Here is a 16315-nt window from a genome sequence, read left to right as displayed (position 1 = left end):
TGTTCAGCTCGAAGAGAAAATGCAGCCGCTAAGGGTTAATGTTCTTCTCTTGCATGGATTATTAATGTTCAGATTATGTGAATCTTGATCTCGAGATTCGTTCATTGCATAGTGATAAGGGTAATAATTGCGATAAGACTCGCGTGACATCAGTTGTCTTAGATGACATCTCACGCCTTTGTTGACCTGATGAGGCATCCGGTCAAAGCGGACCGAAACGCCTACCAAGGCACATTAACATCTTGCCCAGGCTCGATCCCCCACGCCACGCCAATGACAATGTCAGACGCTACCAGAAGTATGATCCTGCTCCCTACGGACAGACACATCATGCAACGGTAATTCTCACTACAAAAACCCTCGTGCTCCGAGGGACAACCAGGGGAGGGAGAGAGAAATCCCCTAGGACCATCCACTGACTTGATCATCGGAAGGGTTGGGTCGAGCTCCGCGACCCGACATTTATGCAGGTGCGAAGGCGGAGGTTGTCCACCAAAGGCGTAAGCGGGGGCTCTCTCTCGGTGGAAACGGTGATCCCGTCTCAATCGGAACACTGTGATCGATCACCTCAACAATCGGGAGGAGCATCCTAGGAAGATCCCCGTCATCTGGATCCGAACCAAGACCGACATGACACGGCTTAAAGTTGTTTAAGCTAACACATAGGTATATTGTGGCATGGAAAGAAAACTTCAATTTTTGCTCATCGACGGTTGGTGTCATGCTTCATGCGCAGTGTTTTGAGCAGCCCTGATTCGTATGTATCTGCTGCTCTTCAGGTTGCACCTTCCTTGAACTTTTATCAGCCACCAGAAAAATATCCATCTTTGATCACTATCTTTCTAACAGTTGCGTGAGATCATAACATCGCCAACAGCGCATAAAAACCAAAAAAGATAAGCAAATAGGGAATGATTGTCCACACGAGGTGGGACATGGCAGACAAAGTGGCCAAGAAGACAAGCCGGCCATCTTCATGTGTTCTTCCCCCCACCCGCTTCCCAAATAATACACCGACGGCGATTGCACATAATCTCATGTACAAAATGAAGAATCGAATCTTTAATCATTGAATCCGTCGTACAATGTGCCACCTACCGAAACAACTTGACTGACCTCGAGATTAAGACCCAACCCGTCACACTCCACTGTGAAGAGGGAAGCCATGCATGCATGCATGCAATGCATGTGGACAATGATCATTATTATGTTGATAACAGGGAGGAGTCACCCGTCCTTTTTTCATTTGTAATTATCACATATCAAAATTAATCTCTTTCTTTTTAGAATTCCTGAAGCAATATATCAATCAATGTATTTTATTTTATTTTATTTTAATTACCGCAGCTGATAATTAAGCCACACGCTGTTTCCCGCGGTATCCGAGGGACCAAGATCGCGTGATGGACGGTCACGATTGCGCGCCTTTGGCGGGAAAACGGCACCACCAGTAGCCATCGTGTCCCCCCAATTACGGCCCCGTAGATATTATTTCTTCGTGGGTGGGGGAAGGTGTGCGGTGTCGGATAAGGCCTTAAGTTGTCGTGCGACCCAAGGATAACGCGACGGGTGCGGCGCCGGGTGACCACCGCGTGGGCCCCGCGATCTCCGGCGACACCTCTTTCCTCTCTCCGTTACGGACGTCGTCGGATCCTCTCCGTCTCCCTCCTCTCCTTATAACCCTCATCGAAGCACTGATATCACCGAACTGCCATCACCAGGAGGGAGGGTGTATGTCCCACATTCACTATTTTGCGAAGACCGTACGCCCCCACACGGCGCTCGTGACTTGACGACCCCTACCGCGTATACGCGCCCCGTTTCTATTGGTTCTCTCAGGGAGGTCGCGGTGCAGAGCAACAAAAGAGAAAAAAAAGAAGATCCGGAGAGAGGAGACAATGAGACTAGAGAAAGCAGAGTACTCTGGTCTCCCGTTTTGATCTCCGAGAACCACGAGATTCCGCTAATTTCTCCTTTTTTACGTTTGATCCTTCTGCTGCAATGCCTTGTTTTGAATGAGATTAGTTTGTTTGACCTGATTCCGCCTATTTTCGGCCAGATTTTTTTTGGGGGTGAATTTGGTTCAGTGGAGTAGTGGGGGAGTGAACGATGCTGGCAGCTATCGATGGCAGGATGAGTGGTGGATTCCAGCAGAGCTGCGGGGAGAGCAGCGAGGAGGAGCTTTCGGTGCTCCCTCGCCACACGAAGGTTGTGGTCACGGGCAACAACAGGACTAAATCGGTGCTCGTCGGTCTCCACGGGGTCGTCAAGAAGGCCGTCGGCCTCGGCGGGTGGCATTGGCTGGTAATTACCTTCCCTTGTTCGATTGTGAACAGCTTCTCCTGTTCTTGATGGGAAAGGAGAGGTTTTTCCTAAGATTCGTATGGGTTTGGGTTATAATTTGATAGGGTTTTCACGTTTTGAGAAGGGGAATTTGTATTTGCAGATCAGTGGCTTGGTTTGTGTGGACAATGTAATCCAGCTGGGGGGTTTTTGAGTCAATTTAAAGGCCTTTTCTTGTTAGGCCTTTTTTTAATTGAGGAAAAAAATGTATCCTCTTTGATCGTTCTTAATCTTGATAAAGATATTGGCTTGCAAACAGTAAAATAACAAGTCCAGGTTTCAAGAGGCCAAAACAAATGGTCTACTATGATAGATCAGCAGACTAAAAATCAAAGACGAATAACATATATCATGCAAGCTGCCAAAATTGGAAGTTGGTATTAGCTTTGAACTTGTTCTTGTTGCTCAAATTATGTTGCTTTAGCTGATAGTGGCACTTGAACAATAACCGAGAATATTGATCCCTTTCTTAAGGACAGCTAAAATAGATGAAATTCACTGGTATCCCGATTCCTTATTTACATTCAATCCAGATATTGTGTCTGGTGTATATATCTTGTAGTCTTGTTAGGTATCAAAAGAACATGCCAGTGAATGACAGATGATACCATATAGTTCATCTCATGAGCACCATAACATAAATTCCATATATCTTTATATTTAAGAAGATGATATCAAGAGTTTGTTTATGTGTTGGATGACATTGTTGCAGTTTTTTTTTTCTTTTCTGCTTTTGATAAGTTTGGATGACATCATTTCTTCAACAGTGTAACTTTTGGTTATTGTCATTGATGTAGTCGATGCAGATTTAACCATGTTATAAAATTTGAAAAATACAGGTTTTGACAAATGGAATAGAGGTGAAGCTGCAAAGAAATGCACTTAGCGTAATTGAAGCCCCAAGTGGCCATGAGGAAGACGATGAGATCGAGTGTGAGAACATGCAGTGGAACAGCTCAGATATGGGTAAGGATCCAATTGGTCTAGTAAAAATATGCACTTGGCCTAGTTCATCCATGAACTACTTAGCTCTTTCTCCTTACTTTGATTTTGTATCATCACTCCCCCTATATTAAACACAAGCCAGGAAAATTGCTGATCTATCATCCTTCAGCTGGTGGAGTTAGTGTGACTAACATTCCATGGCAATAACAAGTATGAGCTCTTAAATTGACTTGCTTTGAGTTTGTGACAATGATACCTTTTGTTAATACTACCCTGATTTTCCTTTCTTTTTTTTCCCATTCTTTCTGTAAGCAACTGATACATTTCTATTCTATGTTGTCGGACCCATCATTGCAGGCGTAATATACATTCTTATAAGTTATTATCTCCATACTCTTAGGAACTAATCTTCTCTTTGATTCTTGTTTACAAGCTTAAATATTATCCTATGTGGATTTGTCTATCCAGGGGTTAACTTTCACTCTATATGTACTGTTTCCGAAGCATGAGTCCTGGGAAAAATTCAGACGTTCGTTGAAATGTTGGTCTAGATGAAGTGAATGTACTAATGAGTGTAGGGTGTAATATGTTCTCAATGAAGAATGCACATTTATGTTGGAGATCTTATCTTCTAGTACGTGTTGTTGGGTAGTTCTTTAATTTAGAAGATATTCACATAGTATGTCTGACCACTGTATATCTTTTTATGATTTTGTATAAGCAGATAACTTATTTGATTTATTAGCTTAGTTTTAGCTATTGTTTTCTTTGGATTAAAAAATAATTTGATTCATGTTGCTACTGCATTCAACCTTTCCCACAATGAAAAGTTGTTTTTCTTTAGATATAGATAGTTTGCTAGATATATTCTTTATCGAGTTTTGTGAGTCATGACAATGAGGTTTTGTCTTAGCAGGACCATTATGTCAGCTTTAAATTTTTTTGAACAGAGATTTCCTTACATAGTTTGGATGGAGTTCATCTGTAAAATATGTATTCATAAAAGCATCTTTGATTGTTCTAATCATTTCTCTTGGTATGCCTTCATCATGTCCTTCTGACATGACATACTGTAACCATTTTCAGCATTTGATGATACCCAGTCACAAAAGCCACAAAACACAAAAACCAGGCACTATAAAGGATCTTTAAGTAAATCCTTAACCTGGTCGCACTCTTCTGATTCAAAGTCAAAGGGGTCTATTTCATCCTCAAGGGGCACCATGGTAAGGGCAAGAATTTACATGATTCAGTTTTGGTTCTTATGGCGCATGGTCCATTGTTTGCACTTGTGATTAGAGCCTAGTTGATGTTTTGATTAGAGTTCCATAATGTGTTGTATTGCTGGTCATTTCATTGTTTCTTCTGTAGAAACCAGAGTTCTTTTCATTTTAGATCTGCCATATTGATCATGACTTAATTGGTGTAGAAAGTTGATCTGAGCAAATTAGAAACAACGGCACTGTGGAGATATTGGCGACACTTTAATCTTGTAAGTTGGAGTCATAATTGGTGATTCTATACGATGAATTTTATCACATACCTATCTTTCTTTTCCTACATAATACTCGTTTCCATGCGATCATATTTTCTTTGCCTCCAATAGGTGAATGCCAGTCCAAACCCTTCTAAGGAGCAGCTAATCGAGGTTGTTGAGAGGCATTTCATGTCACAGGTAAGCATGAACTTCACATGTATAAATCTGTCATTTCTGCCTGGTTGATTCAGTAAAATAGTTGAAAGGTGCTCAACCCTGCAATTTTTGAATCCAATTGCTCTTAAAATGTATCCTGAAGCAATTGGATGAGTTGCAGGTAATCTTAGGTTTTGTGCAGGCTGCAAAGAGACTGAAGACCGTCTGCAAATGATTGAAATCAATAGTTTGGTGCTAGATCTTTCGATGCATGTAGCTACATTGGGTAGCATGTGAACTTTGTGTTTGATTGTTGGAACTTGGTATTACTAGGTTCCAGACTACTTAATTCTGTTAGTCCTACCATGTACATATGTTCCAATGGCAAAGACAAAGCACCATTAGGGCTTTCAATTCTGCCAATGACAACACTGCTGACTGACCATGTGGGGAAGCAAAGGGTGTTCTCTGTTTCTAGTCGCAAGATGGTCATAAATTGAGATATTTTGTTAGAAATTGTTTCATATTTAGGTAGTATCATGGGGTTTTCATCATGATATAGTTGGATTTGATAGCCAATGAAAACTTGGCATGCGGCATTCAGTCAAAACCTAAACAACCGGTCAAAGCTCTATGCGTGGTGCTTAGTTGGCTATGAGGTTTTTAATCGGGTGGTGACATGGCGTTATGGAAGTCCATGTAGTCAGTCAGATGATGATGTGGTGCCATGTAAACATGTTTCTTTAGATGTGCATTTTATCTCCGAACACTTTTAACTTTTGGTATTATGTTTATTTTTAAGTTTTTATTAACTTTAATATCTCGAAGGGATAACGTGGAATTATGGATGATGATGAGATGAAACATGTAGGTGCGACACTCTTTAATGGATCATCATTTTCTAATTTGTTGACATGTCGTGACATGACATTGTTGGGGAATGCGTCTGGTAATATTTCTAACTTATAGAAAATATTTTTTGGCGATCAATCACTTGGACATTTATAAAAGGTATAAAAGCTAACCCCTGTGTTGAAATTCTCTTTTCGAGAAAAATTCATATCCAAAAGGATCTCGAATTAACTTGAATGTTAGAATGATCGGGTAGGGAAACTTCTTCTTCTCAGTACAGGCAACACCTTGGATGTGAGTTTAGACAATGTCGGGTTGACTCGGACATCAATCATGATTTCTCCTAATATTTTGACAGTAAAAGGAGGGTCGAATGCAAGAATGTTTACCCACCAATTCTCTCGATGAGTTCTCTGGCGAGAAGGCTTTACCTTCAACTCATAATAATTTTACTTGGGGGGGGGACAATTACCCTCCTTTCCACATGTGGATATGTCCACTTCAGCACAAACACGAGCAAGCTACTGGCATATGTTTAATGACCCAGGCCTGTCATCCTTAGGGATGAATTCGAGCCACTTGCTTGTCCCTACCGAGGTATTTTTGAACCTCACCCGTTATGTGCAATGCTTACGGGCATGATGCAGGTTATCGCCCTACTCCTGCCTCAACTAGCCCAACAAGTGATAATATCTCAGCCATGGTTGACACATTAACCGCCAATAGTATTGGCACTTGTTAAAATCCCTCAAATCAACATGATGTCAATATCTCTGGATTGCCTAAGGTCCACAAAACTGTGAAGGAAAGTGCACCTACCGCCACACCATTGCTTTGCTCCACTTGAATCTGAGACCTAATCAGTAGATTCAATGGATGACTCCATGAGGGTCTAACTATGGTAAATGAACCAACACTTAAACGAGATGCGATGGGTGTTCCAATAGTCTAGGGGGAGAATATGGTTGATCCTACCTTGGGTCGGTCCCCATTCACTTGAAATATCTAGCAGGAACCAATCCTAATCAACTTTTTGCCTCTCATTGCTAGAAGCTTTTGACGACAGTACTAACTAGGTTGAACACATTGTCATCTTCCATGCCCAAATATCTCTCTACGGTACCTTGGATGCTCTAATGCATCACGCGTTCCAGACAATGCTAAGAGGCCTGACACAGGAGTGGTACACTCACTTGAAGCCACTCTAAGTCAGTTTCTTTGTTTAACTCGCAAAGGAGTTTAAATTCTACTTCCTTAGAAATATACGCCCAAGGCCATCGATAGTGATGTTGGTCGGACTCAAACAAGGGAAGAAAGAGATACTCTTTGACTTCATTGTCCGATTTACTAAGGAAATTCGAGAAGTCCATCCGTCACTCGTGATTCAAGCCTTCATGATGGGGCTCAAGCCCTCTTGCCTTTTCTAGTAATTGGCAGAGAGATCATCGACAACGATACTCGAGGTCCGATCAATGAAACCAAGGTAATAACAACAGGATGATAATGTTATTATATCCTATTATAAAGCTAAACAGACATTTAAATCATCTCAACGTGTTTATGTTACGTAATCTTCACCCAACCTATTCAGCTCTTTCCTTCCACGCCAACGTTTGCTGCTGCTCCTCTTATGTGATGATGATGATGATGATGATGATGGATTTGGTGTTTGTCGTTTGTTTCTCTAATCCAACCCCACCTTAAAATAACCATCACTAACTTTGGGTGTTCGTACATTAAGAGAGTAACGTAATCTCTTTCTTTCCATTGATCGGAAGGTTAATTAAGTGAGCCTATCGCTCCGAGCTGGTAAATTATTCGGGTTAAGAAGAGTTACCTCAAAAGAGACGTCCCCCACGTGCTCGAGTCCTCTCCCCAATAAAAGAAAGACCGTCGTGGGACCCGCAACCCGACCGATCGCCGTCGCACGTGCCGGTAACGGAGAGCAGGGGAGCGTCTCCGCGCTCGTCGCCCTCCGTCCGCGGTGGCCACGCACGCGCGATTCCCTCTCTTTCCCATCTTTTCTTACCCCATCCCCATCCCCATCCCCATCCCCATCCCCATCACGGCCTCTCCGCCGAGCGATCTGGATCATGATCGAGAAACGCCATCCAAACCGTCCATGAAACACCAGCAAAAAGAAGGCGTGTGTATACGTAGTGCTTAGAATACCTTAAATATCTATCGCCGTATCCATCTTTATTTTTGCCCTAATGCTTTGATCCCAGTATCACCTTCTTCGTTGCTTACGGGTGTAAAAGAAGATAAGATTATGAATAATGATAAGATTGAAACAACAGGACGAAAGCGAAACGATGAATAGTATTTAGAATATTAAAAAAATAAAAATATCAAATGAAAACTAAACATGTATAATAATATCATTCCAAAAATATCTAATAAAATTTTAAAACAAATATATTTGTGTTAAATTTAGAGAACAAATAATAAGTTATTTTTCCACTAAAATGAGAAATTTAGTATTGCAAAGACAACAACAATAAATAACTTAATCAAATTATTCCGACGATAATCCAAACAAAAAACTTAACTATAAGTACTAATAGTGATAGATAAATCTCTAAGTTTTGCCTATACAAATGTTGCCAATAAAATTTGTGAGTTAAAATGCTTGAGTTCTAATATTTTGTCGATTCAAATAAAATTTACAGCAAACATTAGAATGGTTGCCATAAGGTAAGAAGAAATCATCCTAAATGCCACCAAACTACGTAGCCATGTGGAAGGTTTGATGTCTTTGGTGACTTATTTTGATGGGACCTTCGCCTGACCTTTCACCTACTTGCCAAAGCTTTCGATCACCGTCATCTCCTCTTATGTGGCTACTACTTATAATCTCTCAACTCAGTCTCCATAATTCATGAAATATAGGACCCAATTGGGATGTGTTTTGTGACCACAATACAATGATTTTTTGGGATTTTACATATTTATGCTGACACATGATATGACATATTTTGGTATCGTCCACGTAGACCCAAGCAAGTAGACACAACGATGCAGACGTAGAACTTCAAGTCCGATATGGTGCGTGGCACACACGTGGCCGGCAACCGCTCGTTGCCCCCTCCGTACGAATGACATTATCACGGTACAATTGTCTCGGAAAGTTTGGGAGATGCCACGTGACGCTAATCCGTACAGGATGATCGACGCTCGAACAAAAACTTAAGCCAACCACAGTTAATTGACCGTGTACGGTCAACTCATCCTCGTAGGTATAAAAGCTAACCCTTCTTGATCATGAGAGGGAGAGACTCAACTTCCCTTAACTCCACAACACTGACTTGAACTTTGGAAGGGTCGAGTTGAAAAATCTTCCTCTCGATCTCGACCTTTGTGTAGGAACCGATAACGAAGCAACAATAACCTGCAGAGGGAGAACCGTGCTTGAGAGATGATGCTTGGACCTAACCCGACCCGACGTCGAGGTGACTTGAGCCTTCACATGGGTAACCTTGCGCATTCGAGATTAGATCGAACCGTGTTGACATCTCGGTCATAGCGTAAAGATTCACCAACAGCACCAATTGACGGTTAATCATAATAAATATGAAAGTCTTTTGAATTTTGCGGGGATATGTTTGCTTAATTACATTTTGATTAACGAAGATCATAATAATTTTTACCTGAGGAATGAAATTACATGCCCAAAAAAAAAGCTACTGAGGTTGAGAATACAAACGTACGCACGTCCGACCACGAGACATAGATACAGATTCCGAACGATAGTTGGATTGTTGAGCGATTTATTCGCTGGAAATGGACCACTATGATGAATGAAAGAGGGAAAAGAAGAGAGAGAGAGAGAGAGATACAGATATGTGGTACAAAAGGAGGATTAGGTAGTACTACTGGATATGTCTAAGCATTATTGGATAAGGTAGCACACCTTTGAGGTGACTTGACTTAGAGCAGAAATAAATATATGATCACCATGGTGGTGTCTTCTTCGTGTCCTGCAGATGATCTCTTATTTCTCAGAATTGGATTGGAGACAGTGGCTTCAGTCTCATAATTAACTGAAACTAATATGTGCAGATCAAACACAGTGGATGCTGAATCTATCGGATGAACCTCCAGTTTTGACCTGCATGGTTACTTACAGAGAAGAAGAGGAAAAGGTCAAGGGTGCCAATGGATGATCACACTACCTTACCTGTGCCATCATCAACTTTGATGGCAACTGGATTGAACTGGGAATCTACAAATGTGGGGGTTGCCCTGCCCATTTCTAGTGTGCAAATTGCCCTAATGAAGTGCATCCAATCATTGAGAGAGGAGGAGGACCCATTGTGTGCATCATCACCACCATGCATTCCTTCTTTGCAATCACTACCGCTCACAGTTTGACTTGCCAAGTTGCTTAGTCTACTCCATCAATCCTCTTTGAGCTTTATTTTACTTTCCAGTTTCAGGAACAGGAAATGACGCAGGAGATACCAGCTCACCGTCTTGGTACAGTGACTGTGCCCCCCCTCCGAAGCTAATCACCTCTTACTTTTGGTCTCTTCTTCGCCGAGATAAATCACTGGGTCAAACCAAGCACTAGTGACCAGTCAAAGTGACCGACCACGCGTGGTAAGCAAGAGTAGAACAAAGACACCATCGATGACCGGAAAACCAGTGAGGTTTGGGAGTCGTAAATGGCATCAGTGAAACAGAGATGACAGGTTTGTCAATTCCTGCTCCTGTCCCGCTTCATTACTCCGCACCCGCCCACCTGAAAAGAAGAGAGGCGAGTGATGAGGACAGGGGGGGCTCTCTGTCACAAGGGGAATCTGACCAATCTACTTGCAATAAAGAAAAGCGTACTCTCCTCGTGAGCAATCTCAGACTGCTCTGTCCAAAAGAGAGAGAGAGAGAGAGAGAACAAATTTCGCCTCTTTTTCTCCCTTCGTTACGCGACATCAGCCGATTAACCCAAATCTCTTTCCGCTGCGAAGCAAAAGTGGGATCTTGAGTGATAATATAGGGGCAAAGTAGCGGAACCAGAGAGACGAAGAGGAAAAGATCGAGTTTTGAGGAGGGGGCGGAGGAGAGGTGGGAAGCATGACGTCGGGAGGAGGGCGGCAGCCGACGTGGAAAGAGAGGGAGAACAACAAGCGGAGGGAGCGGCGGCGTCGGGCGATCGCCGCGAAGATCTTCACCGGGCTTCGGGCGATGGGGAACTACAAGCTCCCGAAGCACTGCGACAACAACGAGGTCCTCAAGGCCCTCTGCCGCGAGTCCGGCTGGATCGTCGAGGAGGACGGCACCACCTACCGAAAGGTCTCGCCTTTCTCTTCTCTCCCTCTTCATCTTTGCAACTGTTCTCCATTTTTGCCTCATAATATCTTTCGTTTTGGAGAGATCGGAGGTGGCTGCACCAAGTTGTGATTGATGATAGATCTCCTTTTGTTTTGATGATAGATCTTGATCTTTCGGATCCTTTTCACAATTTTGCTGCTTTTATTGGATCATTGCTAGCTTTCTTTTGAGATAAAAGTACCGTCCTTTAAAGTTTTTTGGGTTCTACTGTTGATGATTTTGGTATGAGATCTGAGTATTTTGTTTATGCTAATTGATCCCAAAAAAAATTTATTAACTTGCAGTCTTCTTCTGTTCCAGTAGATGATAGATCCTTCAGCTGTATTCCCCTTCTGTATGTCTGCTTGATGTGGACGACCAAATGGACTGTTTCAAGCAATAAAATCTTAGGTTATTCGACCTCCTCCTCTGTCTTTCACTCTTTCGACTTAGATTCCATGCGCTTGTTCTAACACAACTTCGTGTCTTTGGTTAGTCTTTCTCATGTGTATGGTCCTGTTGTCTTGATGATTTGTTGCCCCCTTCAATACTGTGATCTTTACTTTTGTTCTGTTCTATCCTTGAAAGCTTCATCTTCTTTTTCTATTAAAGGATAAAGATCCACTTTGGCGTCTGTTTTTCTTTAGATTGAGTTAATTTACAAGCAATCTTATCTGCATTCTGGCATTTTATCCAAGATTGCTCTCAACTCATGTCCTTCCTTATATTGTTGCTTTCCTCTTTATCCATTTCATGTGAATTACTCAGTTCGAAGTTGGTTTCTGCTGCTTCTCATTCCCTCATCCCCTTTCAAGGGGGAAATCGGTGTAAACATTCTCCTACTTGCATGAATCTGCAATGGATGATTAAGTTATTATCTAACTGATAGTTGATTAGTTCGGAATAAAAAGTAAAAGATGATTGGGTATTCACTATCCGAAAACCACCAATTTCGATACCCGTAATTTCTTCTTGAAGCTCTCTTCTTTTAGCATTATAATGCATTAATACTACATTGGTGATTGAATTATTGACAGGGTTGCAAGCCTCCCCCACCACCTCCGGAATCTGCCATGGGAGGGCCATCTGCAGGCATAAGCCCATGCCCCTCGTCCCACCAACTGAGCCCACTCTCCTCGGCATTCACCAGTCCTGTCCCTTCCTACCATGCAAGTCCGTCGTCGTCGTCTTTTCCAAGCCCCAGCCGTCTTGATAACGCCAACAACCCCAGCATGAACCCTTCTTGCCTCCTCCCCTTCCTCCGAAACCTCACCACCCTTCCCCCGCTTCGCATCTCTAACAGTGCCCCTGTGACCCCACCCCTGTCATCGCCTACTGCTTCCAGCCCACCAAAGATCAAGGCTCCAGACTGGGATCAGAATTCGTTCCGCCACACTCTATTTGCAGCATCTGCCCCTGCTAGCCCCACCAGAGGCCGCCACCATGCGCATCCTGCAACAATACCTGAATGCGACGAGTCTGATGCTTCAACTGTTGATTCTGGCCGGTGGGTCAATTTCCAGATGACAGCGCCGGGGTCCCCAACTTTCAACCTTGTCAACCCTGTTGCTGCAATGCCGGTGACCGCAGCAGGTGCCATAGGAGGAGGAGTGCCTGAGAAGGGCCGAGGAGGCATGGAGTTTGACTTCGAGAGTGGGAGGGTGAAGCCATGGGAGGGAGAGAGGATTCATGATGTTGGAGTGGATGATCTTGAACTCACTTTGGGAGTCGGGAGCACAACATCAAAGTGAAAGATATCGAGCCCTCGTTACTCCATGAATTGCTTTGCCAATTTGATTTGATGCTCAGGTCTTCGCTGTCCAACTCTCGTCATTCTGTGGTTTGGTTCTGTTGCCCTCACCTTTTTGTTTTGGCATTCGGTAACCTGTTTGTGCATGCATTACAGATTCTTTCATTACCTTTGGGGTAGGCTAAATTGTTCTGTGACTGCTAGTTTGATGGCAATTTCTCATCAGTATATTTTAGGGCCACAGTGGAATCTAGTATTGCTTGCTAAGTGAATTCTAACATCTTGCGAGAAGTTGCCACTTCTGGTCCCTGATCATTTAATCCCGACCAGGATGTTTAAGTATGTTTACTTGAAGAGATACTGCGAGTTTTGTTGTATATAGGTGTTCAATTATTTTTGGATTGCCAGGTAGAGAAGCAGAAAAAAATTCATGTGGAATGATCTCATCCATTACACTAAAATTATTCTTATTCTTGGTGGACACATCTCATTAAATACTCGATGATGAACTCTTAATTATGTCGGTATGACACTTCTTTGCAAGCTGTTTTCAGCTCAGTTCGATCTGGTTGATCATGCATCTAGCTTGGAAGTAGTCAAATGCATTAAAATGTGAGGGTGGATCATCCTTATTCTAATTTTAGCAGCTCTATGAAGATCTTTAGAAAATAGAAACAGGTGAGTTGTGAGGATTCTTTGCTGTGTATCAATTTTATTATGTCTGCATGTATTTTTCCTTTGTGGCATTACAAGTCTGATGATATTTTCATTCATTTTACAGTTGTGGAATTATTTCTGCTCTGCCTCTGACCACAATCTTTTTGCAATTTTGTAAACCTGGAAACTTCAATGGGATACTTCCATCAACAACACTGATACATGTTGAACTACCATTCATTTCTTGTTTCATATAGAAATTAATTCTACCCAGCTTGATTACAATCTTTGCAAGCTGGTTTTTGGAAACCTGTTTGAATCTTTTCAAGTGTTAATTGGAGCTCAGGATGCAATAATTACTTTGTGGTTCTAAACCAAACATGAAACCAGCTTGGTACAAAGAATGTCTTGTTGGGTCCAAAGACACAACATGAGGGCTCCTCTCCATGTGATGTGTATTGAGGTATGGAATGTATAGCTGCTGGCCTTCACCACATTGTGCTGCTGTCTACCAAACACTGCAGAAGCATAATTGAAGACCCACATCAATTTTGAAAGGCATGGCTATGGCTGGAGATTTAGCAATGGAGGTTGAAGGCATGACATTTGCATTTCGATCTGAGTTCTGAATTGGTGGTTGCACTTCATCAGCATGTAGATCAATCTGTTGTCACCTTGAAATATCCAATTAAATTTGATATGAAAGCATAATAAGAAGAATGAAAAAGCTTAATATCTAGTGAGATGGGCACATAAATTGTGCCAATCTACTTGAGTTTATCTTTTTTGAGTAACAATGAATTCATAATCCCTCTGTGTGGAAAAAGTGGTAGCTATCAAATGTATTCGTTCTACTCGCGCAATTCTTATAAGTCAATTTAAGTCTTTATGTATTTATATACGAAACTAAACAAAAGTTGTGTAAGTCTTTATGTATTTATATACGAAACTAAACAAAAGTTGTGTAAAAATATTTTGTATCGTAGTGATTTACAAAGTGTTTAACATAAAATTTGGCAGAGAAATTCTGCATCCCATTTTAAGCCTTATTTTGGTACAAACCCACTTGATCATTAGCAGAACTTTTTGGTTTACAACACCTGTATTGACTACCATTTCTAAAGCAAACCTCACCAGTGGATTGCACAGCACCAGAGTGTTTGATGTGTCATAAAAGTAGCAGAGAGGTTGATGATACAAAGAATAAGTGTATGTAGCTGCACTTGTAACAATCTTCTCCACATCAAATAACACAAACAAATGACAGCTTTGAATGGGTGTGCATAAAGGCTCTGAAATAGAGGAGATTAGATGGCCACGTTTTGCTCTTCAAAGGCTATATTAGCTGTCCACTGTCCTCTTAATCCCAAGTCTTAATGATTAAGTAGGGAATCCATCACCACTCCATTAGTTTATCTGTTCCTGTTGCCATCATAAGGTGCTAAGTATGTGTTTGTCACTGTTCAACCAGTCCTTCAAGCCACTGTTCATCTCTTGGCCTCAAGTCAGCTTCATTCGGCATCCCTAAACAAATCACCTTAACTCGGGGATCGGTCCCTCCTTCAATCCAATCAAACAAAGAATCCAGTTTACCTCGATTCCCGTGCCACCTCACGTCGTGCCACGATTCGAGGATAGCCTAAAGATGGATTACGTGAATCTTAGCATGTTAGATGACAACAACCCGAGTTAAAAGTCCATGACAAACCACACACACCAAGTTCTCTCCATTATGTTGATGGAGATGAAGCATAGTTTGCTTTAATGGCTGCATGAGTCGGTCAGTGCAAGCCAGCCATAAGCCAGCATTAAAAGGCTGTAACTTTGAGGGGTGCGATGAATCTTTACGATCGATGCCTCCTCCTCACAGTTGGAAATCGGGAAACAGGGAGCAAGGGGTGTCCGGGAGAAGCATGGCAAGCAATCTGTTTGAGGGCTTAACCTTGGTTTGTGAAGAAGGGTTAAGCATGTGAGGGAATCCAACACAAAGCATGCTATAATCTTTTCTACTAAACAAGTACAGTGCTTCGGCCTTTCTCCCAGTGGATTACCAATGCTTATCCTCGCAACACTGCAACTCTTTTTTATCTTAATGAGCTTGCTTTGCGCAAGTGGTAAGCAGGAATCAGATTGGCACATGACGAGCTCCTGTTCTTCTTCCTTGTTACGGTTTCATGTCTGTGACTTTTATCTATAAGCTTAAGCAAGCAGTCTCTTGACACACTGGTTTTTGGCTCGCTCAGTACATGCATGACAGAGCCAAACAGACTCTTCTCCTCGAGAAGAAAGGAGAAGAGAAATGAATGGAACACATTGTTCTTGAATAGAAATTATTCTAGTAGGAAAGGATTCAGTTTCCCCCACCTTCATCTTAGTCTACCTTATCCGACAAAAACGAAAGATGAAGAAGACACTGCATATCCCATCAATGAACCTGTCCTGTGAACTGTTTGCTTCACTCATATGAAGTCACCATCCCGACAATGTCTCATCTCATGGCTTCCCCTGATATTTGGGTCATCTTCACCAGCATACTTAATTCAAGTCACTACTTGTGCTGCTGCCAAATCTTGTCTGATATTTCCTGAGAAGTATGATTGAGAAGATGGAGGTGTGGATTACTTCATCTCCACTCATAAGATGATCCTGCCAACTACAAAAAAGTGCAGTGAAGGTGATGAGCTAGTATTAGCTGGAGGAAGAACACAAGGGCTGCTACAAAAGGCTCCAGGATAAGGACTGTCTCAAAGAGGACATCCGCCTGCAACTCCGCAAGCTTCCCATGTCTCCATTTCTTCCTTCCTCCACATACAATTGATGTAGCC

General features: G+C 42.2%; 2 protein-coding genes across 3 annotated transcripts; both read left to right on the top strand.

Moving 5' to 3' along the window:
* Positions 1-1601: 1601 nt before the first annotated feature.
* LOC135586359 (uncharacterized) lies at positions 1602-5709 on the top strand. Of its 2 annotated transcripts, none has more exons than XM_065193475.1 (6): positions 1602-2304; positions 3183-3309; positions 4375-4514; positions 4718-4780; positions 4895-4963; positions 5103-5709. In XM_065193475.1, the coding sequence occupies exons 1-6, from the start codon at positions 2110-2112 to the stop codon at positions 5154-5156; spliced, it is 648 nt and encodes a 215-aa protein (XP_065049547.1). In that variant the 5' UTR covers positions 1602-2109; the 3' UTR covers positions 5157-5709. The 2 variants fall into 2 exon arrangements, with proteins under 2 accessions (XP_065049547.1, XP_065049546.1); XM_065193474.1 differs by having other exon boundaries at positions 1612-2304; positions 5085-5709.
* Positions 5710-10507: 4798 nt separating this feature from the next.
* On the top strand, positions 10508-13086 carry LOC135679576 (protein BZR1 homolog 1-like). Its single transcript, XM_065193473.1, has 2 exons — positions 10508-11065; positions 12121-13086. The coding sequence occupies exons 1-2, from the start codon at positions 10847-10849 to the stop codon at positions 12832-12834; spliced, it is 933 nt and encodes a 310-aa protein (XP_065049545.1). The 5' UTR covers positions 10508-10846; the 3' UTR covers positions 12835-13086.
* The last annotated feature ends 3229 nt before the right edge of the window (positions 13087-16315 follow it).

The sequence above is a fragment of the Musa acuminata genome, chromosome BXJ1-7 (genome assembly GCF_036884655.1).
Source record: "Musa acuminata AAA Group cultivar baxijiao chromosome BXJ1-7, Cavendish_Baxijiao_AAA, whole genome shotgun sequence".
NCBI classification, from domain to species: domain Eukaryota; kingdom Viridiplantae; phylum Streptophyta; class Magnoliopsida; order Zingiberales; family Musaceae; genus Musa; species Musa acuminata.
This window is presented reverse-complemented; position numbering and strand designations above follow the sequence as displayed.